This window comes from Somniosus microcephalus, chromosome 8 (assembly GCF_052327205.1).
Source record: "Somniosus microcephalus isolate GS21.2 chromosome 8, FLI_Smic_1.0, whole genome shotgun sequence".
Lineage (NCBI taxonomy): Eukaryota > Metazoa > Chordata > Chondrichthyes > Squaliformes > Somniosidae > Somniosus > Somniosus microcephalus.
The window spans coordinates 222,433,337-222,449,245 of NC_140994.1; the positions used below are offsets into that span (position 1 = coordinate 222,433,337).

The window sequence follows — 15,909 nt, forward strand, 5'->3', positions numbered from 1 at the left end:
CCCAGGTGTTAACGAACGCCCTGGCATTATCGGCTGTGGTGGTGGAGGTCAGCGGCACTGCCTCAGGCCAGCGTGTGTAGCGGTCGACCATCGTGAGGAGATAAGTTTGGCCTTGCGATGTCGACGTGTACGTGGTCGAAGCGGCGGCTGGGTACCTCGAAGTCTCCCAGGGGTGCTTTTGTGTGCAGCTGTACCTTAGCCCGTTGGCAGGCGAGGCAGGAGGTGGCTCAAGTCCGAACATCTTTGCTAAGGCCGCGCCAGACGAAGCGCTGGGAGAGGAGTTTGACGGATGCGCGGGAACCCGGATGGGAGAGCCCGTGGAGCACGTCGAAGATGCGGCGGTGCCAGGTTGCAGGGACGACCGGCCTGGGTTGGCCGAGTGAGACGTCGCAAGTGACTGCCGTGGCTTCGGGCCTGTGCGTGACCTTGGCTAGGCGTAGCCCTGGCAGGCTGGTAGCCGCCGAGAGGAGGTCTGGGTCCATGAGCTGGGCCGCTGCTAGTTGCGTGTAGTCGACCGCTAGGTGATTCGCGCAGATGGCGGGACGGGAAAGGCAGTCGGCGACAACGTTGTCTCTACCGGAGACGTGCTGGATGTCCGTGGTAAACTCGGACACGGCCGCGAGCTGGCGTTGCTGCCCAGCGGACCAGGGTTCGGTGTTCTTAGCCATCGCGTATGTGAGCGGCTTGTGGTCCACGTACGCGGTAAAGGGGCGGCCCTCCAGGAGGAACCTGAAATGGCGGACCGACAGGTGGAGCGCGAGGAGCTCGCGGTCAAAAGTAGAGTATTTGACCTCCGGGGGGCGCAGTTGGCGGCTGTAGAAGGCAAGTGGCTGCCATGCGCCATTGACCCACTGCTCGAACACGGCTCCGACCGCATGGTCAGAGGCGTCGGTGGTGAGTGCGACCCGGGCATCGGCACTCGGGTGCGCGAGCAGGGTGGCGTCGGCGAGCGCGTTTTTGGTGGCGTCGAAGGCGGCTGACGTGTCAGCGGTCCAGGCTATGGCCAGCTTGCCGGATTTACCTCGGAGGGAGTCGTATAGGGGCTTCATGAGGGCTGCAGCTCTGGGGATGAACCTGTTGTAGAAGTTCACCATCTCGAGGAACTCCTGGAGGCCCTTGATGGTTTTGGGGCGGGGGAATTGCTGGACGGCCTGCACCTTGTTGGGCAGGGGGACGGCCCCAGCAGGGGTGATGTGCTGGCCGAGAAAATCGATCTCGGCTAGGCCGAATTGGCACTTCACCGGGCTGAGGATGAGCCCGTGCTGGGCTAGGCGCCCGAACAGGACGCGAAGGTGTTCGAGGTGTTCCTGTTTGGAGGAGCTGGCCACGAGAATGTCATCTAGATAGATGAATAGGAAGTTCAGGTCCCGGAGGACTGAGTCCATAAGGCGCTGGAAAGCCTGGGCTGCATTCTTGAGGCCGAAGGGCATCCTCAGGAACTCGAACAGGCCGAATGGGGTGATGACGGCCGTTTTGGGGATGTCCGCGGGGTGTACGGGGACTTGGTGGTAACCGCGCACCAGGTCGACCTTGGAGAAGACGGTTCATCTGGCCAGTCGGGCCGAGAAGTCCTGGATGTGCGGCACCGGGTATCGGTCGGGGGTGGTGGCGTCGTTGAGGCAGCAGTAGTCCCCGCAGGGGTGCCAGCCTCCGCCGGGCTTGGGGGCGATGTGGAGGGGCGAGGCCCAAGGGCTGCTGGAGCGGCGGATGATGCCGAGTTGCTCCATGGTGGTGAACTCGGCCCGCGCGATTTCCAGCTTGGCCGGGTTGAGTCTGCGGGCGTGGGCAGAGACCAGGGGGCCGGTGGTGGGGATATAGTGCTCCACACAGTGTTTGGCAGCTTTGGCCGAAAAGGTCGGGTTAGTGAGGGTGGGAAACTCGGCTAGTAGTGCCGAGTAGTCGTCCGTGGCTCTGGCGAGGCAGTAGGTCGTCAGGCCGGCCGAACGGGCCGGGGTGAATGCGCCAGGGATGGGGGCCATAGTGTTGATGTCGACGAGGCGGTGCCTCGGAATGTCGACAAGGAGGCCGTGGGCGCGTAGGAAGTCGGCGCCGATGAGTGGGCAGAGGACCTTGGCTGTGAGGAACTCCCAGCGGTAGCGGCAGCCTGCGAGGTCGAGCGTGACCATGCGGGTGCCGTATGTGCGGATGTCAGAGCCATTGGCTGCGGCCAGCGTGATACCCCATGCGCCGCGTTGGATTTCGAGGGCGGAGGCGGGGGTGATGCTGTGCTGGGCTCCTGTGTCGCACAGGAATCGGCGGTTGGTGCCGTCGTCGGTGACGTACAGTAGGGGCCCCTTTTGCCCCGCGGCCATCATGGGGGCTGGTGCGGGGGGGGTTTGAAAGTGCACGGTGGCGTGCAGCGTTGGGCCCTAGTGCCAAAACGGGTGTGGTAGTAGCAGTGACCCGGAGTGGAAGGGCGGTCGGGCCTAGTGGGCCGGGGGGACCGCGTGGTCATTGCCGTGAGGTCGGGCGTGACGTCGCGGGCGGTCTGCGCGGAGAGCAGCCGGTCGGCCTTTTCGGCTATCTCATTCAGGTCCGTGGAGCCAGACTCCACCATGAGCGGGCGGATGCTGGCGGGGAGCTGCCGAATAAAAAGCGTGCGAAAGAGGGCGCCGGGGTTTATGTTGTCCGAGAGGGACAGCATGTGGGAAAGCAGGTCTGATGGTGAAGCGTCACCAAGGCCTGGGAGGTCGAGGAGTTGGCAGTTGCGCTGGTAAGAGGACGCCTGAAATTTTTTAAGAAGCGCGGCCTTCAGATGTTCGTACTTGCCTTCCTCTGGTGGATCCTGCAGCACTGCCCAAACCTTGGGGACTGTGGCGCAGGTGAGAGAGGCGACGAGGTAGTCGTACTTCGTGGCATCGACTGTAATGCTTCTCAGCCGGAATCTGGACTCGGCTTGAACGAACCAGGCCTCGGCCAGGTTCTCCCAAAAGTCCGGTAGTTTAACCGTGACTGCATTTGTATCCGCCATGCTAGCTTAGGATTCGTCCTGAGCATCGGGGTCACCAGTGTTGAGATACCGCGGCAAACGTGGGAGTCGAGACCAGAGTTGATGGAACACAACTGCTTTAATTTACATCATGGCAAAAAAAGAGAGCTTGAAAAGCCCGCGCAACCACTTAAATACTCCCCAGACAGGGAGTGCTCCCGGCAGCCTGTCCCTGTGGGAAACAAGTTGCCGGAGGAAAGGGTCCCCGGCTGGGGGCGGCTGCTGCCGGCAGTGCGCCTGCGTAAACTGTCCGTGCCACCGTGAGCGGATTATGTCCAATGGTGGCGTGTCGCCACAGGTTCTCAGATATTTTTATTTGGTTAAAATCCCTCCAGGAGGTAGATAAGTAAGGTCTCTGGCCCCAGGATGCACCACTGATGATGAAAGTTAGGCAGTAACGGTTTCAGGCAGGAGAAGACTTTCAGTCCATCTAGACCACCTATCCACAGTATTCCCTTGGTACATTTCTAATAACCCTGAATCCCATTTGTTGACAAGAACCTTATTAAGTTTTCTTGTTCCATCACCCCTGCTGGTAATCTGGCCCACATGCTTATCACTCTTGTAGCAAAAATGTTCTTCCTGCATTTTCTATTTTCTTTTGTAGTCCTTAATTTGTAAATATGACCTTTTGTGCTTAAATTCTTTACATGGCAGTAAAGCTTACATGAATCTAATTTATCCAAACCTTACATAATTTTAAACGTTTCTACCATATACCCTCTCAGTCTTCTCTTTGCAAGAGGAAAAAGCCCTTCATTCCCTTTGTCTGTGGTTGGATTTCACTTCAGGTTCTCCAGGGTCACTGCCTGAACAACTTCCGCACCCAGTCCCACAGAAACTTCAGCCTAGAAATTCATTTCGGGCGGTAGCGCAAAACGGGCGGTATCGAATTGGCTGTCCATTATAAGCAGTGCCTGATATTCCGTTCCGTTGACTGCAATAGAACTGAGCATCAAGCTCTGCATATAATGGGCAGCCGCTCTGATTCTGCCCGTTTTATGTCATTGCCCGAGACAAATTTCTAGGCCATCATATCCAGTTCAGGGATTGAAACCATGGGGGTGAAATTGAGTGCCTTTGCGCCTTCCATCAGTGCCCCCGGGGATGCTAATGGGGCGCAAATGGTTTTGCACCGGGCACGATGCTGACATCGACTCCTGCCATCTTCGGCGGGAGTTTTGCAGCGGCGCTACAGCATTGCACCCCGAACTCCTTCGCCTGGAAATTGGGACGTCATCGCTGTGCTCAGGGCCCCGGTAGCATAGAAACATAGAAGATAGGAGCAGGAGTAGGCCATTAGGCCCCTCGAGCCTGCTCCGCCATTCAATGAGATCATGGCTCATCATCCAAATTCAGTACCCTGTCCCTGCTTTTTCCCCATATCCCTTGATCCCTTTAGCCTCAAGAAATATATCCAACTCCTTCTTGAATATATTTAATGAATTGGCCTCTACTGCCTTCTGTGGTAGAGAATTCCACAGGTTCACCACTCTCTGGGTGAAGAAATTCCTTCTCATCTCTGTCCTAAATGGCTTACCCCTTATCATTAGACGGTGAACCCTGGTTCTGGACTCCCCGGCCATCGGGAACATCCTTCCTGCATCTAGTCTGTCCAGTCCTGTCAGAATTTTATAAGTTTCAATGAGATCCCCTCTCATTCTTCTAAACTCCATGGCAAGAACATCCTTCCTCAGATAAGGTGACCAAAACTGCACACAATACTCAAGATGTGGTCTCACCAAGGCCCTGTACAACTGCAGCAAGACATCCTTGTTCCTGTACTCAAACCCTCTCGCTACGAAGGCCAACATACCATTTGCCTTCTTAACCGCCTGCTGCACCTGCATGCTTACCTTCAGCGACTGGTGCACAAGGACGCCCAGGTCTCGTTGCACATCCCCTTCTCCCAATCTATTGCCATTCAGATAATAATCTGCCTTCCTGAGTGCCCCAGACCTGAAATTGACTTCTGCCCCCTGCAGTACTGCCGGTCGAAAATACCCACATCTGCAGGAGGCGTGCATCAGGCGGCCGGCTGCTTCGGGGCTGATGATTAAAGGCAAGGTGGCCAAGGTAAGTGGAAAAAAACTTGCCTTTTCTGTTCTAATTTTTTTCGTGGGTCCCTGCCCGTGATCGATCAGCCCGGCACTCTGCTTGAGTGCCAGACAGATTGCACGGGATCACGGCTGCCTTGGTGGTCCATGTGGGTACTTTTTAAATTGCACAGCCTGCAGCGATGGCTCTTCCCTTTAAGGGAGGGAAGGAGCCTTGAACGCGGCAGCACTGCACGGCCCAGTGTGCAGCGCTGCTGAAGTCTCTGCCCTGCTCTCCGACTTCAGCACCCTAAGAAGGAAGTGGAGTGCTTGATTTAGTGCTCCACTTCCCTCTTGGGGTGTTAAAACTCAATTTTGCGATCACCAGCACTAATTAGCGCCGGGCACTAAAGTTAGCACACAGGCGATGTTAGCACCCCAAAATGGTTGATACCGAACTTTTCCCTTCATGTCCTTAACGTTACTATTCCCATACTTCATCTAACCACACTAACCAGTCCAACAGAAGTTTGAAACCACATCTACTCCCAGAGGTACACTCAGTATTTTGCTATCTGAACCAGGGATCTGCTGTTCTCCAGGCGATTACAGGGTTATAAGGAAAGACATGACCTGAAAACTATGAGGGCAGCAAGATAAAAATATAAACAAACACAAAGAAACTGCAACTAAGGGAGAAATGTTAGTTACTGAGAAATAGAAGAGCAAGACAGAGAAACTGAGACAGGGAAGTAAATGCTAGAGTAAAATAATAGATTTTTCCTCTTGATTCCTAATTATCTTCAATGGGCCAGCAACAATCCTTTTAGCTCCCAACCTTTCTCAACAGGCTAGCGAATAGCTTTGGGTTTCATCATAATTCCTTCCATCTGTCTCAGCTCCTCTGAGATGGTCCTTAGTGCCTCCGTATGAGTATGATGCTCATCCAGTATCCTTCTTTTTAGTGGAGGACTCCAGAGAACGGAGTCTTCAGGCTGTGGAGCCAGGGGCTGACTTCTGCAGAGCCTCCACTCCCCACTGCCAGATCCCCCTTTTACCTCTAACTCCTCCAGCACTTCTGTGTTTTGTGTCTCATCCAGTCAAAAACACTCAGTGGAACTATCAACATCCCACCAACATAGATTTCTTTGAGCTACTGAGTGAGAAAGGGTGATTGGCAGCATGGGTGTGGATGTGACTGGTAGGCAAAGGTGGAAGGCTGCCTACATCTTTCTTTATCTTTCTTCTCAATGGCATCTTGCTTTGGGTTATCTAGAGGAAAAGGAAATGAAGAGATGCTATCATGTTATCCAACTATCATGGCAATTCCTCTGTAGATGTTGAAGGTGTTCTGAAACATTTACACAAACAAGCTTCCGATGGCCCAGACAAGCCTGCAGGTGCCACTGGTTTTTCTACATCTCCTACCCACAGGTTCAGCTGCAAGACTTTCCAGCATCTCTAAGGCTTCTTCCTCATGAGGTGCTACTTAGCAGGGACCACCACCCATGGCCGGAGATCCCTGGTGGTTGTGGGCCAGTTGCTCCTGTGAGAGAGAAGAAAAAATGACGCAAGTGAAGGTTGGACAGAGTTTTGATATAACAGTTTGACACATCAGGTTATGTGACACAAAAAAACTAAGGCCAGTTGTGGTAAGTAAGGGAAATGTACTTATGCACAGTGGGTGGGAAGGTATATTTGTAGGTGAGACAGGATAGGAGAAGGGGTCAGAGGTTCAGAGCACTGTGTGCTAATGAATGAAGGAGACCCAACACATTTAAAGTGCAAGGAAGGGTTAAGGGTACAGGTAGCTCACTTTAGTTTCTCTGGTAAGATTTCTAATTTTTTTCCTGCACTGCAGAGCAATCTTAGGGGACAAAGGAGTTGGCACGCATTGTCACAGCTTCCTTCCTGCTGGCCATGACCCCAAACAGCTCATTCCTCCTGTTTTGTATCTTTGTAAGAAGGATATCTAAATCTAATTCCCTGAAGTTTGCTGCTTGTTTCTTCAATCTGGCTGCCATATTTCTCATTTAGGTTTTCTGTTTCCTCCAGTGCTGCCTTTGCTCTTTTAAACAGCAGCAGCAGGTTTTGTATCCTGCAGCACCAGGTGTCTGCTTCTCTCTGCTCCACTTCCATCCCCTCCCCCCTCAATTTGCCAGCTGTTTAGGGCATTTTGGGGGCCCACCTGAGCAGGAGTTTTCATCACTTCCTAGTGTACCTGAGGTGGTGCAGGCTGGATTTGCACAGCCTTCACACCTCTGGATGGGGTCAGAACTGGGACATCATGGCAGGCATAAGTCCTATGCTACCTCACTTCTGTAGTGCAATGCGCCATTGGACATTTGGAGGTAAGAGGGTTATTTGTACTGCTGTAGTATTGATATCCTATTTTATAGTTGTGAAACTTGGATGGTGTATGATAAGCACACCAAAGAGCTAAAGAAAGTCCACTTGAGATGTTTCTGTACCATTCTTAACATCAAATGGTAGGAAACTGTTTCAACACTGACATCATTTACAGAGCAGGTAAGATCTGGGATTCAGGCCATTCTGGTGCAGGCACAACTTAGATGGGCCAGACATGTACTAAGAATGTTAGATGACAATTCCCCTGTACTGTGATCAGAGCTGAAGGAAGTAAAATGCTCCTGGCCAGTGAAAGCACTTCAAAGAAATGCTCAAGCAGAATTCCAACACAATGAGTACAGCTTGCCTCCAGGGAAGTTACAACTAAGGAGAAAGTGGGATAAAGAGATACCATCTATGATGGAGTTTGGCAATTCAATGCAACAAGAATTACCAATATAAAGACCATACATAATCTCCAATAAAACAGACTTCAATCAGAGCATCTACAAAAAAACTTGCATTTAGATAGCATATTAAATACCATAGTAAACTTCCCAACATACTTCACAAGGGAGAAAATGAACATTGAGCAATAGTGAGAAAGTTAGGAGAAATAACCAAACATGATCAAAAAGATGTGTTTGGAGAAGGTTTTCAAAGGTGAGAGAAATAACAAGAAAGAGAGAGTTTATGGAGGGATCTTCAGAGAGTTCAGCTATCTATGGTGGAGCGGAGGGCTGGATGCACAGAGAACCAGGTTTAGTGGACTGAAGGGCTCCATCTGCAAAATAGGTTTGGAAGGGATTGCAGAGGTAGGATAGAGGGAGACCATGTAAGGTTTGTAAATAACAATGAGAATTTGGAATTTGGTGTTTTGGGGGCAAAGCTGTAGAAGTTGGCAGAGATGAGGGTGTTGAGTGAGCGGGAATTATTCAGTACAAGATGCACACAGAAAGGTTCTGGATAAGTTGGATTTTTTGTAACCAGGAGCTTTGACAAGCCAGTAACGTCACTGACTGAAAATCCTGGAACTTCCTACCTAACAGTACCTTCACTCCACAGACTGCAGCAGTTCAAGAAGAAGGCTCACCACCACCTTCTCAAGGGCAACTAGAGATGGGCAATAAATGCTTGCCTTGCTAGCGATGCCCTTATCCCAAAAATGAATTTTAAAAAAAGAACATGGCAGAAGTTGAGTTTGGAATTGACGAACATCTGGGTAAGGATTTCAGCAATGGTGCGGACATAGTAAGAGTAGAAGGGACAGTTGCAGAGGTGGAAGTAAGTGGATCTCATAAAATACAGGACATGGGTTTGAATCTTGGCTTAGGACCAAACAGGTCCCTGGTTACTCACCAACTTGTTCAACCTGAGAAAACATTGTGAGGACATGAATAAAATCAGGGGCAATGCTATAGTATTTTGGGCAGGAGCAGACTAAGAGGCTTCAGTCTTCACAATGTTCATTGGAGAAAGTTCTGGGTCAACCATGAGTTGATAAGCAGTCTGACAACAAAACAATGTGGAATTGAGGGTGATGGTGGAGATTTAGATTAGATATAATCAGCATGCCTATGCAGGTTGACCCCATGCCTATGGATAGTCTCTGAGGTAAGTGAGGTACAAAGGCCAACAATGCAACCTTAGGATGCTCTAGAAGTGACAGTGTGGAGGTAGTAAGAGACACCTTTGCTGAAGATTTGCTGGCTACATTGAAACAAATAAGGATTTTCACAAGGTGGTCACAAGGAGGTCAAACACAGAGCAGATGAAAGTGGTGGGGAATGGAGTGTTCAACTGCACCAAATGTAGCAGAGAGGTTCAGGGGCCAAGGATGGATGGTTGCAGTCATGGAGAATGTCAATAGTGCTTTTGACTAAAATGGTCAATAGTGTGGACAGGTTGGAAAACACATTGTACAGATTCCAATAGAGAATTATGAGACAGATGTGCTTGGAGCTGAATGGTGATGATGTGTTCAATAACCTTGGAGAGGAAAGGGAGATTACATTGTAGAATGGTATTTGGAGAAGATGAACGGTTTAAGGGTGAGGTATTTTTGACGACAGCAGTTGCAGAGCTGCATACAGGGATGTCAATGTGTTCTCTTCTGTGAAATAGAGCAATTGGGAGCTTTTGCCAGTGTTAATGGCAACAGTTACCGAGGGTAGTAGAAGATAAGTCCCCAATGGTAAAACTTTAACAGAAAAGCTCAGAAACAGTTAAAGGAAAAATCTGTAAACTATATGACAGTGCATTTATACTACAATCACTAGTCTGAAACCAGCAGCTGCAGCATCAGTTCCAGCCAGGCAGTATCCCATTTATACTGCCTGGCTCCAACTGCAATTTCCCTGCACAGGAGAGAGCTTTGCATATGTTGTGCTTACAGTGATGTGCAAAGCTCCCCTCCCAGTGGTTAACACTAATATTTAAGAAGCACTGTCCCTAAATTGATTTCAATCACTTTAAAAGTGTTCGGGGTCAGACCCTCCTTCTTCACTGCATTGGCGTTATACTCCATGTGATGCCAGTCCCAAAACTTCCTCCAGCGAATCTCTCTTCAAAGTTAGGTTGGGAGGACAAAGCCCTTGAACACTTTTCAACAAAGCTGGTGCCTCTTCAACTGGCAAAATGTAGAACTGAATTTCCAGATTGGAAAATCCCTACAATTGGTGACAACCAGGAATTAGATGTCAGTAAATTAGCGCTTTGCCCTCGTTTCTTCGCCCCTCAGTTACTTCATCTGACTCTGTGAACTGGCTGTTCTCTACCTGCCGCTAATGAAATTCTATTTATTTTTAAGAAGCTTTAGGACCCCAACAATCAACTGTAGGCAACTTGAGATCAGTGTCTCCATTCGTGGGGAAAGGTTTGGGGTGTTTTAAAAAAAAAATGATCACCACGACTGACCAAAGTGTAAGTGAAATTGTAGGACCAGAAAGTGTAAAGCAATAACGTAAAAGGGTCCGAACAGCTAGAAATCTTACCCCACTAGGTATAAAATTACAATGGCATAAATAAAATTGTAGATCGTTTTTGTAAAGCCTACCTAATCTTCAAAAAATTGAAACGAAACGACATTGTCGTACTTTTAGATGATTACATTTCTCGTTGTGGGAACTATTCACTCTGTCTGATTCTGCTGTAATATTTATCCTGCACGTGTATCATGGGAACGGTCACGTTACAATGATCCGAATGCTATGCAGCTTCTAAGCGCTAAGTTATATTTGCATCGGTATAAATACAAGCGCTCAGTTCCATATTCGGACAGGTTTTTGAAATAATGGAACAGATGGCCACCAGGTTTTAATTCTGCTGCATTTCAGTAAATTGGATACATGAATGGCTCACGGTGTCCCAATAAACCCGCAGCCGCACGGTCAGACTGCTTTCTTATTCGATGTGTGCCTGCAGGGCTGTGATTCTGCAATATTTTAAGTCAATTTCCATTTCATAATGATTAAATTACTCCAGGAACTCTGTCAAATCTGCCAGCTTTTTACCCTTTCAATTAGCTTGATTCGAAATAAAATCATACGAACGCATATTTGAAAAGACTTCAAAAGTCTCCTTGGACTAACATTGGTAAAAATGATTGACAGCCTCCAGCCTGCCTGGAATAGGCTGGATATTTGACTCGTGTCGCTGCTGGAGAGGCTGGTAGGTGGTTGATCTGACTGATTGTACATGGGCTCGGTCTTTACATTGCTGCCTCACACCAAATAGAAGAGGTCATGTAGACAGCATCAGTGACAGAAACAATCTCCAGAACGGCGCCGTGCCAGTAATGCAACGCCAATGATTTCCCCTTGGTCTTAATGCTCGTCTGAACATAATTTGAAAACTTGACAGCATTCTTAGAAACCGTTTTGACTCTAATTCCACGGCCGCTTAAGCCGAATAATTAAACGTTAAGATAATATCTCAGCACTTGTTGACGTATTGCTTGGTTTATTTGGTGCAGTGTACACTTTGCACAACACGCCGTATTAAGAAACCCTTCTGGGAAAAATACATTTGTGTCAAAATGTATAATCCCCTTTCACAAAGCAGATACAGTAAATCTAGTTTTATTATATTAATAAAACAATACTGTTAGGAAAGTGCAGTGTAAACTGAGATGAGTGCATTTATACTCCTCGGAGGTAAAGTTGCGGAGCTTTAAAACCACTTAATGAGCACAGACTGATAAGATAGAATCAATCGAGCATGTAACTGATGACATTTTGCACAACTACAACAGAATCGGAGCCGGATCAGTCGATCACTTCAGTGCCACACGAGAGCTGCGGTGATGTTAATTTCACCCCCTCCTCCGGCGACCTTGAAACAAGTCAATGTTATTTACACTAAATAAAGCACTGCTGTTTCTGGCTCGGCCTCCAGATCAAGCACTGTAAACCTCGCTACTGTCCCATCTCAGTAAATGCAATCTCAGAGGCAATGCATGGCCTCGAAACACGAGGCACAGCAAGTACAAATCTTTATCGTGGGGATAAATTAAAGTTATAATTAACAGAAGGAGATCGCGTGATGACATTAAAAACTGTCAAAAGCAGCGTTCGACCTGAATCATGAAGTCTTCCTTGGCTTAGTCCTTTGTGAAAGTTGCTAAAAACGATAACACGTATATTTCGACAGCGTTGGGTAAAGCACGGCCACAGCAACTGTCCACCAGGAGTCTTCCGCTGGTTCCTTTCTCCCCTCTCCCTTCATATATTCAAACACGAAACCTATAGCAAGGCGAGTGTCTGTGCCTGTGAGTAGCAGATGGAGGGCCTCAACTCTTCTATAGATGGTTCAGAAGGCTTTATCTCCATCTCGTCCCCAAGTTCAGGTCAGCTGAGGAATTTAACTTTAATCAGAGGTGGATACAATAACATTGGTACCGCTGAAAAAACGCGCGATTCAACTAGAGAAGTTGCCATTCGCATGTTTGAGGTTATATATTGAGATGTAGAGCATCATAAATTGATTGAATAGTATAACTTTAAGGCAAACTTTTTAGATTACTAGTATGACTAATTAGTTAATTAGTTAGAGGGTGCTTTACATACCTAGCCTTGCAAGTGTGTATTTAGGAGCGACTGTCTTTGCTGGGCTGACTGATATAGTCAACATTAAGAGGAAATTAATCTCAGCAACTATTTAGCGAGACCAGGGAAAATGTTGCGCTGCCCGTAGCCAAAGAAACAGAATTATTTCTCTTTTTGGCCCAGGGTCCCACATATTTAGGGATGGTCCCATGCTGGTAGAATACAATATTAAGAACTGTGGGTTTATATATCTGAAAGTCAGTTTGGGAAACATCATTTTTGCAAAAACGTTATGATGTATTACAACATTTAAGCTAATGATTAGGTCAATCGAATTTTATGTGGTGGTGAAAGAATGACTGCATCCTAATTAGATTGAGCTAAAACTCCAAGCTAAATGCACAGTAATGTATTGACATTTACACTTTTTTAAAAGTTGGAAAATAGTTCAAGAAGTGAACCAACACGTCAATGTCGCTCTCTTGCTTTAAGCTTCCGTACATCATCATTACCTGCTTGGTAAATACCTTACAACTCACCAACTTCAGGCTAACACTTTTATGTCTGAGCAATTACTCGAATGTATTATACATGTGATTATCTCATTGTGTGCAACATATTATCGGCATCGGTGGTGACACAATGAAGCTTCAAGAAAGAACCAGAGAGGTTTTTGTCAACAACTGGGATTCAGGATGATTAGAAATGCATCAAGGAACCACTGTGGATAGGTGGGCTAGACGGACCGAATGTCTACTCCTGCCTGAAACTGTTACTACGTTACTATTTAGTTTGCAACTTTGCTGATGTAATTTTATTAACCTAAATAAGTGAAGGGACTGTGACAACCTTAAGCTTTTGGGGTCTAAAACATCCTCTGAATACCCCGCAAATCTGGCGACATCTTGCGCCTCTGGCATTTGGCTGAGTCTTAATCTCCCGCTCCCACCCACCATGATATTCACTCAGGTTTGAAGCATGCTGTGTACTCAGAAAGGAAGGGGAATAGTCGGGCTTTAGGACCACATGCATGTCACTGTCGCCTGGTGGAAACAGAGCGCATGCGTATCAGAGGCTGAAATAGACTTCGCTGATTTCCCTTCACTCGGTGGAACGGTCAGTAGATTTCAAACAGGCTCTTTTCATCATAATCCTGACAGGATTATTATCCGGGACAAGGCCGAGCAGACCCAAATCACCATTTAATAAACATTCCAATAAAGCGGCAAACCATTAGTTCTTGTGATGGGTGGCTGTATGTATCTGAAGTGACATGTTGTGATTTCAAATCAACGATAATAAATGTATTTCAAACAATAACTAAGGTTCAGTGGGAAAGTGGTCTTTTTCTCACCAAGAGCATATGACAATCTCTTTAAATATACCCAAATTACTCATGCTGTTTGAATCCAATACGAACATGAATTTGTAGATTTACATATATGTGAGAGAGACAGAGAGTTAAATTACAATTCCCTTTACTAACAACACGGATCAATCTATTAAAGCCCAGGTTTGCTATAACTGAAGATATTCCCCAAACAAAAATGGGCTACAAGTTAAAGTGTGCGGCGCAGAGAGAAAATCTACGTTTGGCGGCGGGTTGGTTCTCAACGTGTTTACGTTCAGTATGGGTACCATCTCCCTCCCTCACTCCAAAAACAGGAAAAAAAATCTGCCTGATTTGAAGTCACGGCTTATTTCACATCCGGTTTACAGACGGGCATATTAGTATTGGCTCGGTAGAGTAAAGCTTCCTGGAACCTGCAGTCCCCCCATCCTGTAGATTCAGTGTAGATGAAATAATCCGCCGCTTCTCCTATACCTACAAGAAGGCAGCGAGACTGTGACGGCTCCCGCAGGGGAATGCTGATCACAGCCAGGAGAGATCGGATCGTGTGTCTGCTGCTTCTGATTCAGACCTTGGTCCTCCCCCCCCCCCGCCTAAAAAAAATAGAGAGCGAGAGAAAGAAAAGCGATCAAGCAGCGAGACCTGGGCATTTTGCATTTTCAACTCAGCAGATTAGCAACTCGGTGGAGAAGTTTACCCACTACCCCAGTCTTCTAAGGTGAGAGCCGTCGGTTCCAATGCTCGAAGAAGCCACATTGATTTGCCGTTTGAAATGATGCTTAAGATCTGTTGTTGCCGTCGCTGCATGCGATGATTTTTTTGTGTGTGTTTTGCAAGCAAATTAGTAATTGACACTTTAAACTTTCCGAGTCGATAACCGTTGTTATTGTAAGAAAGCGGATATTCCAATCTGCCTCTGTAGCCGCTTAACCCATTCAGCACCGCCCGCTGTAACGCACGTTATCCGGTATGTCCTACAAGATAGCTCTTCGGGTTTTGTTTGAATATTTCGGCGCTGTATTGTATACACAGTGCATTCTGTTCCATTCTCTATCTCTCCCTCGCTGCAAGATACAGTAATGCTTTGAATAGCGTTGATTTTGTAGTGCCAGATGCGGCATCTACTTTACGTTTAGAAAACTCGTTGTATATTCAGCTGGTAACGTATCGGATGCATTTAGATACACTGACTGTTAAAAAGGTTTTAACTTCTACAATTTATAGATACATATGTTGCTTCAAAGTGATATTTGTGTGCTGCTTGGCCAAATACCTGATAGACATTGATTTGTTTGCATGGCGACCAATCCATAATGTGCATTAAGGATTTCGTGGCGGTGTAAAAGGTTTATAATTTGCTATGGGGAGTGCGTCCCTTCGATTGTTTATTTAATATTTTACCGATGTGGCTCAATCAGAAGCCGCGGCTGGACCCTCACCTCAGTCAGGTGTTCTGTGTATTAACAGGCACATGTCTTAATCAGAGTAAGACAATTGTGTTATTGTGGCTGCATCAAGCGACAGTGTAAAGTAAGACTACCGAATGCAACAAGGGTTAACTCGGCGATTTTATTCGACCATATGGCGTGCCCTTGTCCTCCTCCCACTAAAGTAATGCCAATATATGTACCTATAATAATATATATATATTTATTTATTTTCAAATAATTCGATGGGCGAACCTACACAGGTTTGCGCCATTCTCCCCGCCTATAACACTCTCGGCAGTCTTGTGGAAACCTTGACGATACATATTTTAAAGCGTGGCTTCTGAATATTTCATTTCAAACGGAAAGTGAATGTTCTGTAGCGATATATCCCCTTTCAGCTGGGGGTTACCTGTGGACTCAGAAGAGCAACTTTATGTGTTTGTGTGCATTTGTTATATATATATATATTTATTTATTGATTGATGTGTCATTTATTTATCAGAGTGCTTGCTTTGTGGATCTGCCATGGAGCGAGTTACTGCTCTCAATAGCTGCGTATCAGCGACATTCTGCCTTCTCCTCCTAAGCGCAGCGTTTCGCCCAAGGTGAGCAGTCTCTCCAGTTGCTCTGTCGTGTAAACTTATCTATCGTAATTGAGTTCGAATGACTGCGTTTCTTTCTATTTTTAGCGATTCATGATAAAGATTTT

General features: G+C 47.3%; 1 protein-coding gene across 1 annotated transcript in view; it reads left to right on the plus strand.

Moving 5' to 3' along the window:
* Positions 1–14,112: 14,112 nt before the first annotated feature.
* The window catches only part of LOC147114120 (gamma-aminobutyric acid receptor subunit alpha-1-like), a 61,910-nt gene continuing 60,113 nt past the window's right edge, over positions 14,113–15,909 (plus strand). The window contains exons 1-2 of the mRNA XM_085995736.1: positions 14,113–14,488; positions 15,703–15,805. Of these exons, the coding sequence (XP_085851862.1) occupies positions 15,726–15,805 (80 nt within the window). The 5' untranslated portion in view covers positions 14,113–14,488; positions 15,703–15,725. The remainder of the gene's footprint in view (positions 14,489–15,702; positions 15,806–15,909) is intronic.